General features: G+C 32.8%; 1 protein-coding gene across 1 annotated transcript in view; it reads right to left on the reverse strand.

Moving 5' to 3' along the window:
* Positions 1 to 18,317, reverse strand: part of LOC115431922 (diacylglycerol kinase zeta-like) — a 205,361-nt gene that overhangs the window by 175,318 nt on the left and 11,726 nt on the right. Inside the window, 4 exon segments of the mRNA XM_030152643.1 lie at positions 1,036 to 1,113; positions 5,406 to 5,501; positions 6,898 to 7,000; positions 10,081 to 11,194. Of these exon segments, the coding sequence (XP_030008503.1) occupies positions 1,036 to 1,113; positions 5,406 to 5,501; positions 6,898 to 7,000; positions 10,081 to 11,057 (1,254 nt within the window). The 5' untranslated portion in view covers positions 11,058 to 11,194.

Below are 18,317 nucleotides of genomic sequence, written 5' to 3' on the forward strand. Positions count from 1 at the left end.
TGTTTGTATTTTATTAGTCTAAAGGTTAAACCCAGATGTTCTAACTATTGTGGTCTGTTTTTTATTTGTTTGTTCTATATACTGTAAAATTTGTGTATATAAAAATAAAGTATAAAAAAACAAACAAACTACAATCTATGCAGGTTTTCACATCACACTGTAATTTTTGGTTTATTTCTGTTCATATTTGTCCATTTTTTACTGTTTTCACTCTAAAAGAGAGAAAAAATTGCATTTGTCTTTATTTATACATTGTTATATTATTATTATCATTATTATTCTACTGGTCTGACCCACTTTAGATCATATTGTTCTGAATGTAGAACCTAAACTACAAGCAATGATGTTAAAATAATTTTATTTCAGGTTCTACATTCATACCAATATGATCTACAATAAAATAATAACCTATAAATAATGATAAATACAAGCTTTTTCTCTTTGTTTTAGAGGAAAAAAGTAAAATTACATGAAAGTAATTACATTTGCAAACTATCCTTTGACTACACATGTGAATAACATGAACAAATATGAACAGCATGAAATGTCTTAAGTAAAATAAGTGTAATTTTACCAATATTCTTCCTGTTATTAAATGTTTTGTGTATTTGTAGATCCACTGTGATCTGTAAGTTATAATGCACATTAAAAGTTAAAACTACACTCATTTTATTAGTATGTTCTTCACATTTATTTAAACGATTGTTTACAGATGTAAATATTGACATAATGTAATTTTACTTTTTTCACCCTAAAACATAAGAGTAAAATTTGTATTTGTCTTTATTTCTGGGTTATTCTGTTATTATTTTACTGCTCTGACCCACTTTAGATCATATTCTGAATGTGAAACCTGGAATAATCTTAAAATATTCCCTTTTATCCTAAAAAAAAAAAAAAAAAAAAAAAAAAAAAGACTCTTTAAACCCACTTCTTTCATTTTCTACCTCCGTCTGTGGTTTTCTTGTGTTTGTTCGGAGGATTTCAACATAATATTCACATCAGAGGATCGGTGAAGTCCAATATAGAACGTACCTTCTCCAGTTGTTCGATGCAGACGGTGTGAGCCACGATTTTACAGGCGGCGCATTTCCTCCGACTGATCGACTTTTGCTGGAGAGAGAGAGAAAAAAAAACTATTATCAGTTTAAAGTAAAAACAACCACAGGAACAAAACTGAAAATAATCAGTATTTATTCAGCCTTTAATTCCTTTAGTGTCAGAGGGAGATGATCTTAACAGTGTAGTACCACGTGTGACCACCAGGGGTCAGACCTGGAACACTGCAGATCCACACACGATATTAAAGGCTGTGGGTTTAATAATAGAACACAATCATTTACATATGTATGACCTGAGAAGGAATTAAAGTAGCATCAAAACATATAATAACAGCTTTTTATTTAATTCACAGTGACTTAAGTGCAAACAGTTGATCTAAAAGCATTTTAACGTTTCAGAAAAAAAAAAAAAACTGCTCAGAGTAAAAATATGACGTCTAAAAGAGGAAACTGTGGAAGAAAATAATTTAGCGGTGCCAAAATATTTTAATTCCAATAAAAATACAAACATGAAATGGAACGTCAGCTAAAAATCAGCCTCATTTTAATTTTCCTCTGATATTAAACAAGGATAAAATGTCTTTACAGCAGAAAATTACACTTTTAATAATTGATGTTTCCAAAATATTTCAGTGCCAGCAAATCAAGGCTTTTCCCTTGAAATCATAAAAAAAAAACTCAAACACTTGAAATAACTAGTGGGTTCCTCAAAATATAACTAACACTACTTCTGCACTTGGAAAATGGACTAAAAACAGAATATATATATATATATATATATATATATATATATATATATATATATATATATATATATATATTGCGCATAAAAATATAATAAAACCTTAAAAATTGTACAACAAAAAACTTGATCATATATTTATATATTACAAATTATAATTTATATTATATTTACAGATTTATTTCATAAAATACTGTCACGTTTTAATAAACTTTACAGACTGTATAATAAAAACTTTACAGATTCATATTATTTTCTGCTTTGTTTTGTGTCATACTTGGAACAACTTGAGTCCTGATAAAAACTATTAAATATTGAATAAATATTAGGATTTTAAGCCTGACTGTGACTGTGTGACTGTAAAAGTAAAGTTCAAACACTAATATACGTCTAGAAAATTCTGTTAAGTGTCAAATACATGGATGTATAATTTGAAATTTGAAGTCAGAATAACATATTATATACAATGTACATCATAACAAATCAATAAAAACCAACACATTACACTCTAAACAACATATTATTGGTGACATTTACACACAGTTAATTATTTTCACAATTACAAGAATTCCAGACGTGAATATTCTGCGTTCATTTCATAAACTCTGTTCAACTGTAGGTTCACACACTCACTGCACCTGCTTTAAACGGTTTTTAATACATGTCGTCAAATAGGAAAGGAAAGTGGAATTTGTGGATAATATTTACTTATAAATATTTATTCCAACTCACTGTGCTTTTGTCTTTTAACTGTTTTAAAGCTGCTTTTATATTTATATATATTTTTATACTGTTTTTATCCTTGACTTTTAATAAAAAATAATAATTCCTATGAACCTGAACATGTACAAATAGCAAATAAATCTATCTGGTGGAAACCTCTTATGTCCATTTTTCAGTAAACTGTAAAAAACCATATATATTCTAAATAAATGAATGGAGTTAAAACATGTAGTCACTAGTCTATTTCAACACTTCACATTGGTTCAATATTTCTAAAACTGTTCAGACTGACCAACAGAATCATGTAATGACAAAAAAAGACCAAAAAAAAATGGACTTATGAGGTTTCCACCCGACAACGGCGATATACACTAATTCCTTTTAAACGGTCTTTAACACTGACATGTTTTAAAACTACATCATCGTTTGTTTGTTTGTTTTTTAATTTACAAAATCACAACAAGAAACTACAAGTCACCAGAAATAATAATTAAAAAAAAGAACAATAAGCAAAAACCAAAACAAACAAACTAAAAAAGATGATAAGCAGGAGAGAAAAACAAAACAAAAAAATGATAGATGACAATAGACAAGAATGGACAAAAATCACAAAAAAAAGGACAACAGACAAAATACACACACACAAACATGCACGTTAGAAGACAACAGACAGAAAACAGACTCAACTGAAAAAAAAAAAAATACAAATAAACATACAATAGACAAAAAACAGATTAAAAAAGACAAAACCAAACATCCTCTGTTTCTTACTTCAGTAACTACTCTTTTTAAAACCACATTGTTGTAAATAATCATCTCTTTTATCCTGTTCTGTAACTTATTTCTTTGTTTTTTCTGTTTTTTTTTCAGTTTTTTCTGCCTCTTCACCTCATCCTTCTTGGAAATCAGAACTGTTTGTGATTTGAACACATTAAATACACATTAAATACACATTAAATACACAACTAATCCTTAAATAAACGCTGCTGTCCATACCGCTGCTGTGTCCTGCCTCCTCCTTCTCGTCCTTCTCAGATGCTGCTGATCATCAAACTGAACCAACCTGAGCTCTAATTACATTAATCTGGACCAGCTGGGTCCACCTGGACCAGCTGGGTCCACCTGGACCCCCTCTGAGCACACATCCACTACTTCCTGAACTGAACCCGCCTCCTTTATTTCCTGTCTTTGTTATTGGACACACTGGTCAGTCCAGGTGTGTGGGTCCACAGCAGACACAGCTGCAGTCATCAGTGGACAGTCCAGTCAGTGCTGCCCCCTGGTGGTCACAGTGGAAACGTACTGAGCCCCAACAAACACAACCATCAAATTAAACAGTTTGATCTGAAGAGCTTCAGATTCAGGATTTTCTGTATAAATCTCTCAATAACTTCAGTTCTGATCAAACATTCAATAATTAACTAACAATAATAACAATTCAATCATCAACTGTCATTAAAAGGGTTAAAATCCTTAAAATGACTGAATGTTTAGGAGTTCAGAGCAGAACTGAAGTTATTGAAGAGATTTATGCAGAAAAAAAAGATTTATATAGATTTTATATCCATTATTTTTAAACCTTATTTAACTAAACTGATGCCTGAAGGTTAAAATCAGCTTAAATAATTTTTATTACATCTGGATTTAAGTCAATACAGCGGAGTCGTCTGCTTTATCCAATAACTTGTTTGTTTGGATCCAAACCTGCTGTAAATAAATAAATCCAATCCAACTTTATTTGTAAAGCACTTTAAAACAACTGCAGTGGACCAAAGTGCTGTACAGAAGAAAAATGAAAACCAAAATAGAAGTATAAAATACAGAATAGATTTAAAGACATAGAAACTGTACAAAAACAAACAAACAAAAAAAGTGCTATACAGAAGAATAAAACCCAAATAAAAGGAATAAAATACAAGAATGGATTAAAGAGCCATACAATTAAAAACAACAATATAAATAAAATAAACAAATAAATAGAATAGGTAAATAAGAACAATAAACCACTACCAAATAAAAAATATAGAATAAAGATAATACCTTCAAACATCAGGAGAAAAAATGGGTTTTAAGAAGGGCTTTAAGAACAGACAGAGGTCTGTCTGCTCTGCAGAGGCTGATGGTTCCACCGTTTAGGAGCTGCTGCTCAAAGGCACGCTCTGCCCTGGACTCGTGCACAGTTTTTGGTCCACTCAGGAGCAGTTGGTCAGCTGACCTAAGACAGCGGGGGGGTGTATACAGCTGCAGCAGCTCAGACAGGTAGGGCGGAGCAAGGCCATTTAGGGATTTCAAAGTAAATAAAAGAATTTTAAAACGGATCCTAACATGTACGGGCAGTGGAGTGAGGCTCAAATGGGGGAAATGTGTTTACGTGTGCCGATTAAAAGACATGCAGCTGCATTTTGCACCATCTGAAGACGGGCGACGGAGGAACCACTAGCCCCCACATAAAGACCATTACAATAATCCAGCCTGGTGGTCACAAACGCATGAATGACTATTTCAAAGTGCTGCCTAGAAAGAACTGATTTAATTTGGGCCAGCTGCCTCGGCTGGAAAAAAACTGGATCCAACGACTGAACTGATTTAACAGTCCGACTTCAGTTCAGCATCCACTTTAACCCCAAGGCTTGTGACGGCCGGCCCAATATACTGGGCTAAGGGAGCCAGATTTACAAGGGGGGGCCCGGTGGCGCCACCAAAAACTATCACCTCTGTCTTTTTCTCATTGAATTTTACAAAATTTGTAGCCATCCACACCTTTATGTCATCAAGACACCTGAGCAGAGGTTTGACAGCAGATTGATTTTTCTTTTTTAAATAAATAATAACAGTGTTTTAATGGGAACCAGGACAGACCATAATAATCCTGTACGTACCAGTGTTCGTGCCATGCAGTGCTGTTCTCCAACATAACAGGAGTCTCCAGACGCGCTGGTCTCAAACCAGATATGATCTCCAAAAACAGCTGACTCCTGCACAAGAGGATCATGGGAAATAAAACACAGTTAAATACAATAAAAACAACAGTGATTTATCAGTGAAGACGAAGCTGATACTGATACTGATACTAATACTACTACTAATAATACTAATACTAACACTGATACTGATACTAATACTAATACTGATACTACTACTGATACTGATACTAATACTAATACTACTACTGATACTGATACTAATACTAATACTAATACTAATACTACTACTGATACTGATACTAACACTGATACTAATACTAATACTGATACTACTACTGATACTGATACTGATACTAATACTGATACTGATACTAATACTAATACTGATACTGATACTAATACTAATACTGATACTGATACTAATACTAATACTGATACTAATACTGATACTAATACTAATACTGATACTAATACTAATACTGATACTGATACTACTACTGATACTGATACTAATACTAATACTGATACTGATATGATACTAATACTACTACTGATACTGACACTACTACTGATACTGACACTACTACTGATACTGATACTGATACTAATACTAATACTGATACTAATACTAATACTGATACTAATACTACTACTGATACTGACACTACTACTGATACTGATACTAATACTAATACTGATACTGATACTAATACTAATACTGATACTAATACTAATACTGATACTGACACTACTACTGATACTGATACTAACACTGATACTAATACTAATAGTGATACATATACTAATACTAATACTACTAATAATACTAATGCTGATAATAATACTAATACTGATACTAATTCTAATAGTGATACAAATACTAATACTAATACTGATACTAATACTAATACCGATACCGATACTGATACTAATACTAATACTGATACTACTACTGATACTGATACTACTACTGATACTGATACTAATACTACTACTGATACTAATACTAATACTACTAATGATACTGATACTAATACTACTACTGATACTACTACTGATACTGATACTAATACTAATACTGATACTGATACTAATACTGATACTAATACTACTACTGATACTGATACTAACACTGATACTAATACTAATACTAATAATAATACTAATGCTGATAATAATACTGATACTAATTCTAATAGTGATACAAATACTAATACTGTTAATAATACTACTACTGATACTAATACTACTACTGACACTGATACTAATACTACTACTGATACTACTACTGATACTACTACTGATACTTACACTAATACTGAGACTAATACTAATACTGATACTACTACTGATACTGATACTACTACTGATACTAATACTGAGACTAACACTAATACTGATACTACTACTGATACTGATACTAATACTTCTAGTCAGATGTACTCACAGTCCAGTCCACAGTACTGCGTATACTGGCCTCGGGGTCGTTCATAGATGACGTACTGGGCTGACAGGGCAGATGATGGAGGCCAGACTTGGCGATCGCTTTCCTACAAACACACAAACACACACAGGAAATAGTCAGTACCACACTCTTCTACACGTTCTTCTATGTTCATACAAATCTGATCCAGAATAATGATTGTAGATCAGTTACACGAGTTCAGGGAAATCTTAAATACAGACGGCCATCACAGGAAATACAACCCAAGATAATATTTAATATAAAAATAAAACAAACAGAAGCTAAACTGGTACAAGGGAAATAGAGGAGTTTCACCTCCAATATAGTATTTACATAAAAGATGTTCAAATGCTTTAGCTCAGGTTCCACATTCAGACCAATGTGATCTGATCTGAAGTAAAATTCTATCATAATAACTGATAAATAATGACAACCAGTGTAAAAAAACAAACAAACATACAAATATTTACATTTACAAACTATATGTACAATATTATACTGCATTTATTAAGACTTTCACACAAAATTCCAGATTTTTCAAGGTCTGGAAAACAGTGTTTCAAAATTCTAGACTTTCTAAGACTTTCAAGACCTGCAAAAGCACCTTGAATATATGTACAAGTACCTGCAATTTTAACAATAAATTATAGATGCCTTCTCAAACTATTGTTCACTTTTGTGCATGTTTTAAATTGTATTTTATACATATTTGTTCTTTTTTTGGGGGGAATTTTTGCTTATTTCTGTTCAGTTTGTTCAGGTTTGTCACATTTTTGTACATGCTCTATTCTTGTTCTTGTTTATTTTGTTCCTATTTGTTAATTTTTTGAAATATTTTTGTTTATTTTGTTCATATTTAAGTTTTGTATTTTTTTTTTTTGTTTGTTTATTTTGTTCCTATTTGGAAGTTTTGTGTAATTTTTGCTAATTTCTATTCAGTTTGTTCGTGTTTCTCAAATTTTTGTACGTGATTTATTCTTTTTATTGTTTATTTTATTCATATTTGTAATATTTTTTGCTTATTTTGTTCCTATTTGTTAAGTTTTTGTATTTATTGTTCATATTGTTCCTACTTGCAAGTTCTTTTTTTTTTAATATATATAATTATATCAAGTTTTAATCTTGTTAAGGTTTATTTTGTTCATGTTTTGCAATATTTTTGTTTATTTTGTTCCTATTTGTTAAGTTTTGTTTTATTTTTTTTGTTTATTTTGTTCCTATTTGTAAGGGTTTTTTGTAATTTTGCTAATTTCTGTTAATTTTGTTCATGTTTCTAAAATTTTTGTAGTTTTACTCTTGTTATGGTTTATTTTGTTCGTATTTGTTAAGTTTTTGTATTTTTTTTTGTTCCTATTTGTAAATTTTTTAGAAGTTTTTTGCAAATTTTTTCTGTTAATTTTGTTCATGTTTCTCAAATTTTTGTACATGTTTTATTCATGTTATTGTTTATTTTGTTTATATCTGTTAAGTTTTTTTTTAAATATATATTAATTTTGGTCATATTTGTTAGGTTTTCGGTATTTTTTTGTTTATTTTGTTCATATTTATTGAAAATTTGTGTTTATTTTGTTCATGTCTGTTATTTTTTTTGTATAAATATTTGGTCATTTTTGGTTATTTTTGTTCATTTTGTTCATGTTTTGGAAATTCTTCTTTTTTAGTTTATCTTTTTCATATTTGTTGGATGTGTAACTAAAAAAAGGTTAAATTCACACGTGGTGATTTAAGTCAAATTACAGAAGTCAAATTATGGACAGAATTTCACTTTAATTATTCTATTCTATTGATTTTAAGTGAGAAATTATTCTGTCTACAACAAATTCTGTTCAATTCCAGCCTCTTTTATTATGTTTTACGCAGTTTGTCACGTTACCAGATTTAAAAAGGAGAATATGGATAAAAGGTGCATATTTTTCCGCCATATTGATCTATATTTGTCTTAAATGTGTACACGCTGACACAAATATAGACAAACAGACACATCAGCACCTGCAACTGGATGAACCTAAACTGTACATGTTTGGAATGAAGGAGGAAACCAGAGCACCTGAAGAAAACCACAAACAAACAAAGACAACAGTCTGGAACCCACACACAACAACATTACCATACATTTGTCATCACAGTTTCCCTACTGTCACACTCACGTTCAATAGAAATAAGGAAGATCTGATTAGAAATGACTTTAAGGAAAGGAATTCAGTTATTTATTGGCTCCGCTTCATCATCAGGTCGAATGCGTCATCAGGTCATTTGTGTATTTTGGTTGAGAAGTGTGTAAAGTCTAGTTGTATTTGACCACGTAAGATGAAAAAAATGAACAAAAACTGGACAAAATTATTAATAAAATAAACAAAAACAAACAAAAATAATCAACAAGAAAAGCACTCGGAGAGCGCAGACTTCCGCCAAGACAGATCTGCCCCCCCCCCCCCCCCCCACCAAAATGTAATCATTTCTTCCTTGTGCCAGTTTCAACATTTCCTGAAAATTTCATGAAAATCCATCCATAACTTTTTGAGTTATCTTGCTAACAAACAAACAAACACACACACAAACACACAAAGCAAAGTGATCACAACACCTCCTGGTGTGAGTAATACAATGAACAAACAAAAGTATCAAAAAATAAACAAAATTATCCATAAGATGAACAAAAATGAACAAAAGTATGAAAAAAATGCCAGATTTTCGGATTAATGGACATGTGCGTTTGTCTGTGTTTGTGTGTTTATGTGTGTTCATGTGTGTATCTGTGTTCATGTATGTTTGTGTTATGTGTGTGTGTTCATATGTGTGTTCGTGTGTGTGTGTTCATGGTTGTGTTCATGTGTGTGTGTGTGTGTTCATGTTTGTGTTCATGGGTGTGTGTTCTTCTGTGCGTTTGTTCATGTGTGTGTGTGTTCATGGTTGTGTTCATGTGTGTGTTCTTTTGTGCGTTTGTTCGTGTGTGTGTTCATGGTTGTGTTCATATGTGTGTGTGTGTGTGTGTGTTCGTGTGTGTGTGTGTGTTCATGGTTGTGTTCATATGTGTGTGTTCATGGTTGTGTTCGTGTGTGTGTGTTCTTCTGTGTGTGTGTTTATATGTGTGTGTTCATGTGTGTTTGTGTGTGTGTGTGTTCTTCTGTGTGTTTGTTCATGTGTGTTCGTGTGTGTGTTACATACGACAGGAAGTTGTCCCATGTTTCCATATAAGGGTCGTAGTAAATGGCTCCGTCTGGTCCCCACAGTGGTGACGAACAGCTCTTATGGACCGTCCACCCAGGGGAGGCCACGCCCACCTGGGCCGACCCGGGACCGGGTTCTGACCCCAGATCCACCTGACGGAGGCTGGGACTGGTGGAGGAAGTCTGGATGGGTTTATTCCAGTAAACCTCGCTGGACGGTCTCCGGTTATACTGACCGTACACTCCGTAAACTCTCTCTGCACTTCCATACACGGTGCTGGCCGGCAGGAGGTGGGAGGAGTTTCTTCTTAAGCAGCGAGGGGGGCGGAGCAAAGGGCGGGGTTTAAGGTTTTCAGTAACAATCGCCTGAGAAAAATGCGTCTGGGAGTTTGTATTCTTTCCTTCCTCATGTTCTACAAAATCGGAATCAGAACTTGACCACTCCTCCCCTTCCTCCTCCCCTTCCTCCTCCCCTTCCTCCTCCCCCTCCTCCTCTTTTTTTGTAGCTCCGCCCATCTGGACTACACTAGCAAGTAGCATAGACGACCCAAGTAGATGAGGTTCAATAGACTTCACCATAGGAGGGCGTCTGTAGCGAACCGCCAACCCTCGATGTACAACATTCTTGTTCTTTTTGAAGTCCCGCCTCCCCGTTCGTTCGCTTCCTTTTCGCGTTTCTCCTGCGATGTCGCCGGCGTTCGCTAACCCCGGCTCTATCGTGGACTGTCTCCGTTGTCCACTGGCCACCAGGAGGCCGACGCTGGGCCTCCTCAGCTGATCGCTACACACCAGAGGTAAACCCACGGAGGAGCGTCTGCGTTGAATCAGCGCCGCCGAGGGCATGCCGACGCTGGAGCGCCTCCTGGCTTTACTGGCGTGAACTGCAGGTCCGGGTGGCCGGGCGGCGGCGGCAGCGGCCGGATGCTTCGGCCTTTTTTGGCGACGGCGGAAATGACGTTTGAAAAATAATTCCATGGTGTCTTTGAGCAGATGATGGGATGGATCCTACCACGGTGCTCTGTCCTTTGTAACATCAAGCTAAAGGTTAAAGGTCGTTCCTTAAAAAAGACTGGATCCAGTTGCCAACGTCGTCCGTGTTCGTCGTCTCAGGCCTTTTTCCAAAACGATGAAGAGGCAAATTAAACCTTTATAGTTCAATGAAAAATGCTTCAGACTTTTACGGTAATAATTATCATAAAGAAAGAGGTTTGACTATAAACAAATGTCACATTTTATTATATTTTAAAAATAATTATGCAGATATTGGAACGGCTGATGCAGTGCTCTGTTCAAAATCAAAACCAGTTGCCCCCGGTAGCCACAGTCCCATCTGTGTTGCCATGGTAACGCAATGCAAAGCTAGTACCAATATACACATCCTATACATCCACATAACCAGTAAAACTTCAGCTAAAAACTCCACGAAGCCAAAACAAAACTCAAACAACAAGGACTTAAATGTTCAAATAAATAATAGATAAACCAGTCTAACCAGTCTAACCAGTCTGAGACCAGAGTATGTGAGGAATAATTAAATAAAACAACAGCACAATGAGACAAACTCTGCACCACTAAGCTAACAGCGCTAAGCTAGCAGCGTAGCACTAAACTAACACTAAGCAGAAGGATTATTTCTACTGATAAAAACACGAAGAACAAAAACAACTGAAAAAGTAGGCGGGGCTTACTAATACCCCACCTACTCAGGGATTAATTTGGAGTCTTAAGTATCAAATTTCTTTGAAACCACATATTCTGGATTAATTTAACAATATAACAGGATAAGATCAGACTTTATTTATATCACAGTGGCAGCATTTACAGGAAAGTCATTACGATTATTTTGCTAATTTTTTTTAAACTAATTTGCTCGTTTTTGCTTTTCTTGCATGTTTTGTTCATTTTCCATCTTATTTTATTAACAAATGTGTTCATTTTCTTGCATATTTCAATCATTTTCTTGACTAATTTGTTCATTTTTGTTTGTTTTCTTGTATTTTTTGTTCATTTTCCAGCTTATTTTGTTCATTTCATTGACTAATTTGTTCATTTTACATCTAATTTGTCCATTTTCTTACATAATTCAATAATTTTCTTGACTACTTTGGTAAAAAAAAAATTGGTTTTGTTCATTTTTAAGCTTATTGTCTTCATTTTATGCACAAACTTGTCAAATTTTTTGACTAATTTGTTCATTTTGTTGTATGTTTTGTTAATTTTTTGGCTTTTTTTTGTTTGATTGGAAGTTCTTTTATTGCTTATTAGCCCACAAAGACCAAATACTACTTATGGGGAAGTTCCCAAATGAATTTTTCTTGGTATTTAACCTTTATTAAGTGATTTATCATCATTTATTTTAATATTATCCTCTTGAGTTCACATTTTTTTAGTGTAAACCAGGTATTTTCCTGTATTTAACTCAAAGATCATACAGATGTTCATTAAGGCTCAGATTAAAATTGAAGGTTATTGTATCACAAATAGGGAAACAATCAATCACTGTCATTGGTCCAACTCTATGGGTTTTACTGGTGAATCAATGTTGTAGAACAGGGGTGTCAAACTCATTTTCTTCTAGGGGCCACATTCAGCCCAATTTGATCTGAAGTGGGCCGGACCAGTAAAATAATAGCATGAAATAACAGCATGATAGCCAATAAATAATAACAACTCCAAATTGTTTTAGTGCAAAAAATAACATTAATTATGCCAATATTTACATTTACAAACTATCCAAACAAAAAGAATGTGAATAAATCGAAAAAAAAAAACGCAATTTGTTAAGAAACAAGTACAATTTTATCAATATTACACCTTGACATATCATTTATACATATACATTACAGAGCAAATCTACAGAGGCACAAAACATTTAGGAACAGGCAGAATATTGTTAAAATTGCACTTAATTCTCTTTAGACTTTTCAGGTTGTTCATATTTGTTCAGGTTTTTCACATTTTATTGTTACAGGATAGTTTGTTAATGTAAACATTTTCACAGTTTAATGTTTTTTGCGCTAAATCAAAGGCAAAAAATGGTGTTGTCACTATTTATAGGTTATTATGATATTATTTTTGAGTTTGATGCTCTAACTTGCACTTTGTAAATTCATCTCACGGGCCGGACTGGAACCTTTAGCGGGCCGGGTTTGGCCCCCGGGCCGTATGTTTGACACCTGTGTTGTAGAAGATGATGGTGTTTCCACGGTAACGGCAGAGCCTGTGAACGTCCAAATGGGTCATATCTAATGACCATGAAAAGATGAAGAACTGTATTTTACATCAATTACTGGCACGGATTGATAGGATTAATGGATCAGAAGTCCTTAAACAGTTTCGATCAGATGATGGCTTTAGTTTCCAGTAGCTGTTTGGGTTTTTGAGGGTTAATCCAAAACTATAAAACACCCAAACTGTCCAATCATGTCCCTGAAGTCCTGCTGAGGGGTTTGAGTGTGTGTGAGTGTGTTTCGCTGAGTCTACACGTATCGCTTTGTACCAACGTCAGCACAAACATGAGCTAAAGGAAACCTGAGAGAGCGTTCTTCATAACAGTCTGATGAAAATGAAACTAAAGTGTGTCGGTGTTGATCACACTCTGCTCAGGCGCTGGTTCAACTCCGTCTAAACCCACCAGCCAGGCTCATTCAGCGCCTTTTCATTGGGTTTCATTATTGTTGTTGGTTTGTTAGTATGGTGTCTCTACCTTAAAACGGCCCCTGTAGTAAAATACTAAACATTAAAGTCTGTAAACTCTGCGTACTACAGACCTGACCTGGAACATAAATGTAGTGGAGGGTGTATTCTGGTGTGAATGAGTCACTGCTTCAGTGTGTGAACGGTCAAAGCACCAGGTCTGGAACGGTGACAACCACGTGACGACTGAATCACTCTGAGGAAACGCTCACTTTGATCAGATTTGAATGAGCGACGCTTTCAAACCTCTGTTGGTCTGGTCTAAACCCAGAGACTGAGCAATAAAATACATGAACATGATGTTACTTCATGTGGTTATGAGACAGTGAAGACACTTTTACAGGCGTCCATTGGTTTAATGGAGATTCACTGTGTAATGTCTGTATGTTGTTAATTTTGTTTAGTATTATTATTATTATTATTATTATTACTTACTTACATTACTTATATAGTATTACTATTATTATTATAACTTTTTGTAATAACTTTTTATTACTATTACTGTAATCATTGTTATAAGTACTATCATTATTTCTATTATTATTATTATTATTATTATTATTATTATTATTATTACTTCTAATACTAACTTTCAATAATTGTTATTAATTTACTGTAATCACTGTTACTATTGGTATTATTGATATTCTTACAACTACAACCATTATTATTACCTTTATCATTATTATTGAGTGATTGAGTGATTTAATTGGTTTTCCCCTGTAAGTCGCTTTAGAAAAAAGCGTCTGCCAAATGCGTAAACATAAACATATTATTTCTATTATTATTAATATTATGATTATTACTTACTTAAAACACTTACTTGTAACTGCTATTATTACTATTACTGTAATACTCAATGTTACTATTGATATTATTGATAGCATTGCTACAACTATAATTATTATTGTTATTATTATTATTATTATTAGTCTTATTTGTCTTTACTGGTCTGATCCACTTCAGATCATATTGGTGTGAATGTGGCAACTGAACAAAAATGATTTTAACATCCTTTAGTGCTATAAAGTGCTATATAAATAAACTTTGATTGATTGATTGATTGACTGACCCTTAAAACAGAAAAGGTTTGTGGTTGTCATTATTTATGAGCTATTATTATTATTATTATTATTATTATTATTAAATTGGACTTTTACCATCCTTGATTGTTCATATCCTCAGTGTAATTTTTGTGTTTCCCAGGTTCATCTGATGGGATGGACTGGACTCTTCAGTCCGGTTTTGACCTGTGGACCGTATGTTTGACAGCCCGGCTGTACAGTACACTTTTTTATGATTGGTTTTAGTTTTTAATCCTCTTTACAGTCAGACGTCTGCAGGACTAAAGGATTATTCTAAACTGCAAAGGTGGACAGAACCTGCAGTTGATGAGGTTTGGGCTGGTTCCACTGGTTCGTATTGGTTTAGACTGGTTCATATTGGTTTTATCTTTCAGCCCCAGAGGTTGTGACTCCGTCTGCGTTTACACTTGGTCTAATCCTCGTACACAGCAGGTTTAGTCATATGTGAAGATAACCCAGAACAAACCAGAGGCCAGATGTCATTAGTGTGTTTTCACAGAGCAGATGAATTATGTAATGACAGAGTCTGAACGTCCTCCAGAGACCCAGAGATCACGGAGATGAGAGGTCCACAGCACAACCTCAAAAAAGGACTGGCCATTAGAAACACACACATACATACAATGTACGTATGTATGCACAAATGTATGTATGCATAAATGTATGTATGTATGTGTGTCAGTTCCAATCAAAGCCACTATTTAATGTAGAAAAGACAAAACTTTTGTCCAAAACCTAAACAAACACTTGAAGAAGGATGTTTATGGACCATGGAGTTACCATGTCTGGGAATATTATGGTCTTTTTCAGAATTTTATTTATTTTCATGTGACTTTGTTTTTAATCATTATTTTTTATTTATTTTATTTCAATTTTTTTTTATGTTAGTATCATTATTTTTTATTTTCATAATTTCAATTTTATTTTCTTTTTCTTTTATTTATTTATTTTCATATTTGTTTATGTTTATTATTATTTTTATTTAAATTATTTTACCACAATTTTACTTATTCATTTATTTTTATGAAACATTTTTATTTTAATTATTATTATTTGTGATTTAATTTATTTCAATTGTCTTTCCTTTAAATTTCATTTATGTATTCATATAAATTATTGTAATTTTATAGTTATTTTTATTTCAACATTTTCTTTTATTTATTTTTGTTATTATTTTATGTATTTATTTTCCATTCCATCCATTTTGTGATTATTTTATTGATTTTCATCATAATTTTGTTCATTTTCATAATATTTTGTTCAGTTTTCATAATAATTTTCCAGATTTTTTGCTCATTTTCATAATAATTTTGTTCATTTTTATTCATCATCTTGAAAAATGTTTTTCTGTATTTTTTTGGTTGCTTTGTTCACATTTGTTCATTTTCTGTTTTATTTTCATAATAATGTTCATTTTTTATTAATATTCATAATAATTGAGTTCATGTTCATAATACTTTGTTCATTTTTCAGCATAATTTTGTTGATTTTTTGTTCAATTTCAGAATATTTTGTTCATTTGTCAGAATAATTTTGTTCATTTTTTGTTCATTTTCATAATAATTTCGTTCGTTTTTTGTTAATATTCATAATAATTTAGTTCATGTTCAAAATACTATGTTCATTTTTCATCATAATTTTGTTGGTTTTTTGTTCATTTTCAGAATATTTTGTTCATTTTTCAAAATAATTTTGTTGATTGTTGTTCAATTCCAGAATACTTTGTTCATTTTTCAGAATAATTTTGTTCATTTTTTTGTTCATTTTCAGGATAATTTTGTTCATTTTCACAATATTTTGTTTATTTTTCATGATAATTTTGTTCATTGTCTTGGAAAATGTGTTTCTGTTTTTCTTTAGTTGCTTTGTTCAAATTTGTTCTTTTTCTGGATTATTTTCATAATCATTTTGTACCTTTATGGTATACATTTATATGACTAAAATAAAGTATGAAAGTGTAAAGTGTTAAAACGGCGTCAGTGGAGGAGAGTTGAGGATCAAAGTGGCTGCAGATTATTGTATGAGAAGAAAAACCACCAGAAGGTCTGACAGGAAGTCCCATCATCAGCGCTGCGAAACCACCGCTACCGTTCGCTTAATCCCACTGATGACACTAAACACACCAGGGTTCAGCCTCCAACGCTTCGTCTGAAAGGTCACCGCACACATGACCCGCCCCCTCTAAAGCCCAACACAACGAGGGCAACAGCAGCCAATCTAAGGTCATGACTGACAAACACTGGTTCATTTATGGCAGAACCCCTCAGACTGAGGCCTGTTTTAGACCCAGTTCACTGTAGATACAGAGAATTCAGCATAAAATAATGGACAGATGTGGTGTGAAAACACACCTTCACTCATGTGGACCAAGGGTTTTAGTGTTGAAACGGTTAACTAAGTCTGAGATTTACCAAAGTAATGAAATATATGAAGAAAATAACAGATAAGTGGAGAAAATATGTTGAATTATCATCATTTATGTTCATTTTCTAGATTAATTTGATCTGTCTTGAATATTTAGTTTGTTTCTGTTTTTCTTTGTTTTGTTCATGTTGATTTATTTGTTGATTTTCATAATAATTTTGCCAATTTTTTTGTGTACATTTTCATAATTGTGTTCATTTTGTTTTTTGTTTTTTTAATTAATTTGCTCAGTGTCTTGAAAAAAATATGTTTCTGTTTTTCTTTGATTGTTTCAATCATGTTTATTTATTTTTTGATTTTCATAATAATTTTGTTGATTTTTTTTTGTTCATTTTCAGAATTTTGTTTTTTTCACATTCATTTGTTCAGTGTCTTGAAAAAAATATTTGTCTCTGTTTTTCCTTGGTTGCTTTGTTCAGGTTTGTTCATTTTCTGGATTATTTAGTTCATTTTTCAAAATTACTTTCTTTCTTTTTTGCTCATTTGTGTTGTGTTGGTTATCAACGGAGAAGAAATCTAACCAAAACTGTCCGAGTTACCGGCAAAACACCAAGGAGATCCAACGGCAGCGTTTGGGCTAAAACCATTATACCCTGTAACTCCATTTAGGGATCTAATAATGTGTAAAAGTGTAAAGTATAGACAGCATGTGTAAAATGGCATTTTTAATACTGGGTTTTTTTTTTTTTATAATAAATATTTTCTGTCGTTCTATTTTCACTAAATGTCTCTAATGTGAATAAATGAGGCTGAATAATGACGCTGATCACAGATCAAGACTCACTGCATCTGTGTAAATGACAAAGGACCATTATATTGTATTATGTATCACGTAAAAATTATATATTATATTACATTACATTATATTATATCACATATATTATACCATGCAATATTATATTATATGATGTAACATTATATTATATCTATATTATAAAAGGGAAGTGTGCGTGTGTCTCAGACATCACACTAAATCCGTACACAGCTGACTGCTGCAGTTCGTCATATTCATGTATTTTTGGTTAAGGAA

Source organism: Sphaeramia orbicularis, chromosome 2 (assembly GCF_902148855.1).
Source record: "Sphaeramia orbicularis chromosome 2, fSphaOr1.1, whole genome shotgun sequence".
Taxonomy (NCBI): Eukaryota; Metazoa; Chordata; class Actinopteri; order Kurtiformes; family Apogonidae; genus Sphaeramia; species Sphaeramia orbicularis.